The 8,277-nt window shown below is 38.5% G+C and overlaps 1 protein-coding gene across 2 annotated transcripts in view; it reads right to left on the bottom strand.

Annotated features, from left to right (window-relative positions):
- Positions 1-347: 347 nt before the first annotated feature.
- MBP (myelin basic protein) overlaps positions 348-8,277 on the bottom strand; it is a 97,441-nt gene continuing 89,511 nt past the window's right edge. Inside the window, exons 7-9 of one of the 2 annotated variants that reach the window (XM_035124387.3) lie at positions 8,075-8,104; positions 5,583-5,705; positions 348-2,090 (exon numbers count right to left, since the gene is read on the bottom strand). In XM_035124387.3, the coding sequence (XP_034980278.1) occupies positions 2,034-2,090; positions 5,583-5,705; positions 8,075-8,104 (210 nt within the window). In that variant the 3' untranslated portion in view covers positions 348-2,033. The remainder of the gene's footprint in view (positions 2,091-5,582; positions 5,706-8,074; positions 8,105-8,277) is intronic. The other variant, XM_035124388.3, reaches the window with a different exon arrangement.

Genomic DNA, 8,277 nt, shown 5'->3' with positions numbered 1-8,277 from the left:
ATGTACAATCAAGTCCTAAACATATTACTTGACTCTATAGCTTTGCATTTAAAATATATTAACTTTGAAAGAATTGTGTGCAGGATTGAAATTTCTCTTTCGAAGAGATGCAAAAAAAATTTAAAATAAAAAACCACAGGAAGCAAAGACAGGAAGAAAATCATTTGGGGAAATGTGGATCTTTCATTTCCCTTCAAACACTTGGCAGAATGTTCTAAAAGATTAAGCATCACAATCAGACATAGTGTATGCTTGTGTGTGGCTTTGAAGCAGTACATCTGTCTAGTTTATTGGCTTGTGTGATTGACCTTAAAGTCCTAAACACTTAAAAAATTAAATCCTCCAAATTTCATTAAAAGTTGAGTACTTTATTTCAATATTGGTGTTTTGTTTTCAGGAGTTGTATTCATACACATTTAAGAACAATACACTTAAGTGAAACTCACTATTATGTTGTGGAATACACAACTGGATGAGGCTACACATAGAAAAAGACACATAGCCAACAACATTTTGAAAGAAGATGTAATGTGTTTGCGTGTGCTTAACAATTTCGGTATTCTGTTTCGTTTGTCTCTGTGTGTTTCTTCATTGCTGCATATTAAGAATGTTGCTTGAAACCTACGGTAGATTAGGGTGACCTCTCACTAACAACAAGAACAACATCCACTATATATCAGTTGGCAGTAACGTCATTAACTCCTGATGTTCATTAGCTAAAGGCAGGTGCCAACTTAGTCTTTAATACAGTGTCTACAACATATAAGCTCAAATAAAACATTGCATGAGTACAGGAAGGTCATTTAGAGACAGAATAAGTTGAATATTATAAAACAGTGCAATTCAGAAGAGCATTTTTCTTCACGTAGATGGGTAGACCCATTTCCACATGTTCATTCCTTAGTATACGTGTCAACAATTAGCACCTATTTCTAGCTCGTTAGTTTTAATACCTACAATCTAGCAGTGTAGTTTGCTCTGTTGCACTGCATGTTTAACTCTGCTGCACTAACACGACAGCTAGGAATGCTAACTTTAGATGTGCAGATACTATCTGAAACTGCCTCACCAAAGGGCTTTCTGTTATTTAGAAATTAGACTCTTTTTTATTGTAGCTGCAAATGAACTTAGTTGCAGCAAGTGCCTGTGTAGAGCTGCAGGGACATCCACATGGCCAACTTGTATGTTTTCCTTTGTTGGAATGATCCCTCATTTTCTATTGTAACTAGTCTAATTCAAGTTTGAGATCCTCTTTTCTCTCTCCCAGCCACTCTTAATTTCTAATGTGTTGGGTGTGACGAGCAATTGGTCATGCACTAGAAAGTGCATCATTCCTTATGGCCATAGCTCAATCTCATTGAAACAGTAACAACTGCCTTCTCCCACTTTGCAACATACCTTGAACTCCCAGTTGAAGATACCTTTCCGTGACTGCCTAATCCAGTTAGAAAAAAAAAATCAAATACAAACTGAGAGAGAAAGGGGTACTGAAAAAATGAAATCATAATAAACCAAAACCAAATAATAATTTAAAAAATGGATAAACAGTCCTTACAACTTCTGCACATTTTTATTATTATTATTTTGTTTGTTTACAGCAGAGATCTCAAAAGTCCGTTAATGGCAGGGTTAATGTAGACAATTGTGTAGTATGTCGTTACGTAAAGTTTAGTGGAAAAGAAATCTGAAAGGGACTTAATGTTGTATGTGCTTAAAAAATTAAAGCCCTATATTCTTTGGAAACACCTTGAAGATGAATGAATAATATGGGGGGACTGTTACTTTCCCTAAAGTAATGCTGCTGACAGCAAGTAAAAGCTACTTTGAAAATTTGGGAGTTTGGTTTGTTTTGCATTCGTTCTTGGTCAGCGTTTGCCAATAAATTTTTGTGTACTTCTACTGCATGCACAACTCAGTGACATTAACAAATAGATTGTGTTTCTATCTAGGGAATTCTGCAGTTTGTTATTAAACCTTCAAGGCATCTATGTTATAAAGCAGAGAGTGTAGCCCTTTGGTAACATCTGAGAGCTTCAGCGCCTAGCAATGGGAGAGCCAGACCGGGAGCCAGGTCGGGAACCGGATCCTCCCTTTGGAAAGAAAAGCAACAAGAAAGAATTGGATTAAAAAGAATCTACTGCTCAGATCTACAGTATAAGAGTGCTAAATGCAATTCCATCCAGACTCTGGCACAAATTAGTACAGATTGGTTCCACGAACCGCAGGGAAATCTCTCATGCATAGTTGCTGAAATGGAGGCTACATATGCTTATTTGATTTTGTTCCAGGTTTCTTTACTACTTTGATCTTTAAAAGTGTTGCAATTTCAAATGTGGTTTGCCTTTAGGGAATTCTATTTTTACAATCAAATTTTAAAGTATGATGAGTTCATTCAAATTAAATTTCAGGTAACAAAACTTGATACTACCGTGTTTCCCCAAAAATAAGACACTGTCTTATATTTATTTTTCCTCAAGAAGACACACTATGGCTTATTTTCAGGGGATGTCTTATTTTTAATTACACGTCCACCCTCGCCTTTTCCTTGGTGCCCTCCAGAACTGCGCCTATCACTATGTCTTATTTTCGGGGAATGGCTTATATTGCAGATGCTTAGAAATCCTGCTACGGCTTATTTTATGGGCATGTCTTATTTTCGGAGAAACAGGGTATGTTCTGTAACAAATTCCTCGATCAATGGGCTCTAGTCACTAAATATTAATTATTTCTAAAGAATTGGTTATCAGTGTTGCTAGATAGGTCAGAGAAACCAAGGCCACTGAAAGTAAACAAAGCATTGGGCTGGCAGTCTCATTGAGCTCTGTCCTTCCAGCTTATGGCATGCTCTCCCCAGAGAGAACCGCCTGGCTCCATCCTTGTCATCATTCTCGTGCCAGGAAAAAAAAAAGCTCCCCCACCCATATCAGGCTCTTGGGCAGCACCAATGAGCTGCACAACTACATTGCTAAGTAAGCCTGCAAAGCAAATTTGACTATGCCATTCATTTTGTTTTGATCTGGGATATTCAAGGTTAGCAGATCCAAAGAACCCCACTTTCATTTTTCTGAAGGTTCTACTAAATCAGCAAACACAAGACAGAAGACCAGGGATTTATAGTGGGATAGTTATAACCTCCATGAACCTCTTTAGGATCCTCCAGGCATCAGGTTGTTGGACTTCAGAATCTCTAGTAATTAGGATGCTTTCTTCAGAGTACCCCAGGTCTCCTGCCAGACCTCCTCTCACCGTTTCCCCAACATATTTTGTCGTTCCTCGTAGGATTTTACTAGATGGTTTTTAGTGCTTTCTAATGGTAGTTCTATTATTACTTTTTGACGATAAAGCCAGCAATATTTCCCTGATCGTTTGTAATTGCAACTGCTACTGAGCCGCATCATGGCTTAGTTTCATCAATCAAAATAGTTAGAGCATTGTAATTATATTTAATTGACAATTAATTATGCTCTATTAAGCACTTATTTTTCTTTTATTGCAGACATTTTAAATCCATTACTTCCCACAGAAACCTGCCTTTAATTAGATCTGTTTTAAGGAGCCACACTCTAAAGAAATATTGGATAACATATAAATAATGAGGACCATTTTATAGCAAATTATTACATATTGGATGACAAACTTCCATTTTTGCAGATGGTTATAATGAGGGGAAATTCCTGCTTATGGAAACTTGGGGTGAAATCATAACATCTACCGTATTAGGAGAGAATGAAGGTCTAATCTCATGTTCAACTTTAATGGCTTATAAACCTTATTGTCAAGTCCAATGGCTTACAAATTAAAAGTTGGCATTTATAAATACTGTATATATCTGCACAGAACACAGAAATTGCATGAAAAGAAAATTTCACCAATAATAGCTAATTCTAGAAACAGAGAAAAGGGCATAAGACAGTGGATGGTAATAAATAGGAATAGGGATGGGCATTTCTACCAACACACTTTAACGTGGGGCTGGTTTATTTTGATGGAACATACTTCCACATGACACGTCTGAAATTGAAATATTGAATTTCTGGAAATGCTAAGTAGGTATTCATTCCCCCCACCCCACCCACCCCACCCACCCAAATTGGCCATGACAATTATCTCATTCAAAACAAATACAGATGCACAAAATAGCCAGATGTGTTGGTCAATTTTTTTAAAAAGCCATTAACTTGTTACTGTAACTGCTGGTTCACTTCAACTCAATGCATATTAAATGACTTTCCTTGCAACAAACACATTTCCCCCTTATTTCTTGTAACCTTAGAATAATTTCTGTTTACATTTAGAGGTATAAAACATGATGTTCTTCCTTCCTCTTTTTGTCTATTTGCTTCACTATCATGCAATATAAATTCTCCACAGGGTCTCTGTTGTCACACAGAGCCTCAACCAGAGAACGACGTTTACAGGAAAGCAACCTGTTCTGTCCTGATAGGGAAAATGTTTCAGGTGAAAATCCAACTGTCTTGTGTGCTAATGAACCTTGAAAAGCTTTCGCACTGCAACATGAAGCATCACACTAGATGAACTGGATCAAGATGCACCAGACTACAGTGTCAGGGACTACTACTCTCTCTAGTTATACCAGTTATAGAGGTGCCAAGCCTAGCAGCACACAACCAGGAAAGTCTAGACTAGAGGTAAGACTCTTCCACAAATAGTTCTGTGGGCCTATTTTGATGCCAACTGTTAGCATAACGGAGCAGTTAACCTCTCACACATTGAATCATATACTTTCTCTTTCATGTGAATAACTCTGAAGTTTATCCAGTTTAGCTAGAGTGCTTCATCTTTATGACTATTAATGCCAATAAAATTTATATGACTAGCAATTCCATTGGGCGGGATCTATTATAAATTAGGGGAACGTGGCTGAATTGGTGAAACCAATGGAACAAGTTAGCCATAATGTGATTTCAGCTAATTTAGGCCCCATCTGCACTATAGCTTTAAACTGTCATGGCTTCTCCCAAAGAATCCTGGGAACTGTAGTTGAGAGTTGTCAGGAGACCACTATCCCCCTCACAGAATTCCCTGGGAAGAAGTATTGAATGTAAACTGTAACAGGAGGCATTTGAAACAAAGTACTGGTGGTGGTTGCTTAATATTTACAAGCAAGGCGTTCCACAACCTAGGTGCAGACGTACTCAATGCCCTATTTCTTGCAGAAGAAAGGCAGATATAATGTGGCACCCTTCCGTACGCCTCCTCAGCTGAAACATAAAGCTTAACCAGGTGTTTCTATTTGCTCACTTGGCTCTAGGCTTGGGAGGCCTCATCATCTGGGTTATAACTGACGTGTATAAGTTACAGTTGAGAGCTTTGCCTCAGCAAAGGGAATGCTGGAGTTTATTATCAGAAGTCCACCTACTGGATGGTCTTCCAAACCTACCATTCTTCTTTTTCACAAGCAGTGTTGCTGATTTCCAGGACAGTTGCTATGATAAATCTATGGTAAAACTATATATCCAATGAATGCAATAACCAGCTGTTCCTAGTTTTTCACTTCCCCTCACAGTTTGCACCTACTTTTTTAAAAAATATATATGTATATATATTATATTTTACTTTACCAGTCTAAAGAGTCTAGACAGTGTGCCCTGGCCATCATAGTGGTATCCCTTGTGTCCCTTGTGAGCATATTTATGGTCATAGAATCTTCCACTTCCATATCCAGGCCTGTGAGTTTCACCACCCTGCCAAAAAGAAAAAAAAAAGAGGAAATTGCAAATACAGTACTTTGTTTTGTCATTGATATATATTACAATAGCTTAGGTAGACTGGGAGCAGAAGGCTATTACATTAGACAAGTGCATGAAAGGATAAGAGACAGGTAGGATAGGGCTCTCCCCGAAATAACCAATGATGAAAGAAAATACCTCAATTGGTAGCAATGAAATAGATATTTAGAAGAGAGTAAAATATGTATACAGGAAAGCTAAAGGCAAATCCGATACCTTTTACACGTTGGCTACCATTTAAATGAATCTTGCTGCATTCTTTGGCGCACATTATTTGGGAATTGCCTGAGGTGATAATAATCCCTAATGACTAATAATGTGGTAACTGATGTAAACTGCTTAACACAGCCAGGCTGTCAAGTGATAACAGCTGCCATCAAGTAAATGTGGAAGGAGGTACTATGAAAATAAATGTGTTTCGTCTTTCATGCATTTAGCCCCTTTAAAAAGTCCCCACCCCGAACATTAATGGGTACCGTATATTGTGAAATAAGTACTTACACATCACCGATGTCCTTTTTTTTTGAAAAGCATTGTTAAAAATGAGGAAAGGTTGTTAAAGCAATTGCACAACTGTCTGATGAAAACTGGTAGTTCAAGGAGGAATTTTCAACTAGCATTCTGCTCAGCAACTACAAAGCAGTACTTTAATTTAAAAGCCTTGCCCTGCCAGGATTGGTATGCAACACATCCCTTTCAAAGTTGGGAAAGGTGTCTCAACAAACACACTGCAATGCAAGTCAAGTCTGTCATATCTTTTTTGAAAATGGAAAACTGTTCTAATTAGTCTTGTACACAGCAACCAGTTTAAAGGATAAAATACTAACACAGTGCCTCCACACGCTTGGCCACTTCCTGAGGTTGCCAGGCCTTTCCTGCCACCTCCTAATAAGAGCTTAGGCCATTCAAACATTTCACTAAAACTTTACAGCAGCTGGTAATGACCTTTTTTGGCCTAGCAAAATGTCCAGTGGATGATGGAAACATTTCTAAGCAACCTGGCATAACATAATTTTGTAATTTTAAAGCAAAAATGTGACTAGTTCTAGCGTTTGATAATTGTGACTTCTAATTAATTCTAAGAGTAACACCTTTTGTTCTGAACTCAGGTGTCTAAAGGAACAAAATGAGTTTACAACAGATGGGTGGGGGAGAGAACTATATGAAGAGGTCTTCCTGCTAAAGGACATTAGCTTTTCAGGACAACAGACTTTTTAGTACAATAAGCTCTTCGGTATTTGGCCACGTTATTTTGTATTCAGGCCTGGTACAGTTCAGCCCAAGGACGGCATAACCTTTTTTGGAAACTGTTGGAGGTTGCATTCCAGCATGCAATCACACACCCTTAACACACAAACACTGCACACTCTTAACATACAAAGCATTCTCACTCCTCAGTCTAATAGTTAACCTATTCTAGTTGTGTTTTGCATAGGGGTAATGAATATAAATTTGTCTACAGTGTAGAACGAATGTTATCATGTCTTCCTCATCATTTTCTTTTTGAAAATACAACTGCTGGGGAACTGGAACAGACTCCCACGAGAGGTGGTGGACTCTCCTTCCTTGGAGATTTTTAAACAGAAGTTGGATGGCCATCTGTCATGGAAGCTTTAGCTGAGATTCCTGCATTGCAGGCGGTTGGACTAGATGGCCCTTGGGTCCCTTCCAACTCTAGGATTCTACAAGTGTCAATATATGATATTGTAACTCCCATCAAATAATGGGGTGCAAAATTTATACCCTGCATCTGTTCTTGACTGTATTCATGATCCCAAACAAAAATGGAGTTGTTTCCAATTCATTATTTCAAGCTATCTTTTATTTTTACCTCCCCACTGGCACTCCACAGACACACAAAGATCAGTAGAACCTTTAAATTGCCTTAAAGGGAAGAGGTTTGCCATGCAGTGCAGTTTGGCTCTGTGCTCAGGCAAAAAGAATTTAAATTGTATTGTAAGCTTGACAGGCTTCTGGATAAAAGCAAGCAACAAAACCATGGGCATAAAGCAGTCATCCCCAACCTTCAGCCCTCCAGATGTATTGGACTACAATTCCCATCATCCCTGACCACTGGTTCTGTTAGCTAGGGATCATGGGAGTTGTAGGCCAAAACATCTGGAGGGCCACAGGTTGGGGATGCCTGGCATAAAGGAACTGCTTGGGAGCCAGGAGGAGCAAAGCAAACAAGCCACAGTCAAAAACATGAATGTGAAGATTTTGCAGGAGCTAGGAAGGCAAAACAGAAGAAAACAAAACAGATGCTATTTGCGTTTTTTGGGAGAAGCAAAATGGCTGCACATGAAAGCATATTCATCACCTACCCAGCTAAATCTGGAAAAGGATGATCTTCCCTGCGCATACAAGAAACAGAAACAGTGACATGGTGACCACCATGGAGCAAAAAGACACTGAAGGTGCACAAGAGAAGTATAATCAGTGAAGGAGGGTTTCTCTATTAACGAGGATCAAAATGAATGAGGATCAAACTATACTTGGGTTGTGGTTTGCAATCGAGTGTTTAAAG

The sequence above is a fragment of the Zootoca vivipara genome, chromosome 8, assembly GCF_965207765.1.
Source record: "Zootoca vivipara chromosome 8, rZooViv2.hap1.1, whole genome shotgun sequence".
Taxonomy (NCBI): Eukaryota; Metazoa; Chordata; class Lepidosauria; order Squamata; family Lacertidae; genus Zootoca; species Zootoca vivipara.
Note: the sequence above shows the minus strand (reverse complement) of the source record. Positions and strands in the feature narration are given on the sequence as shown.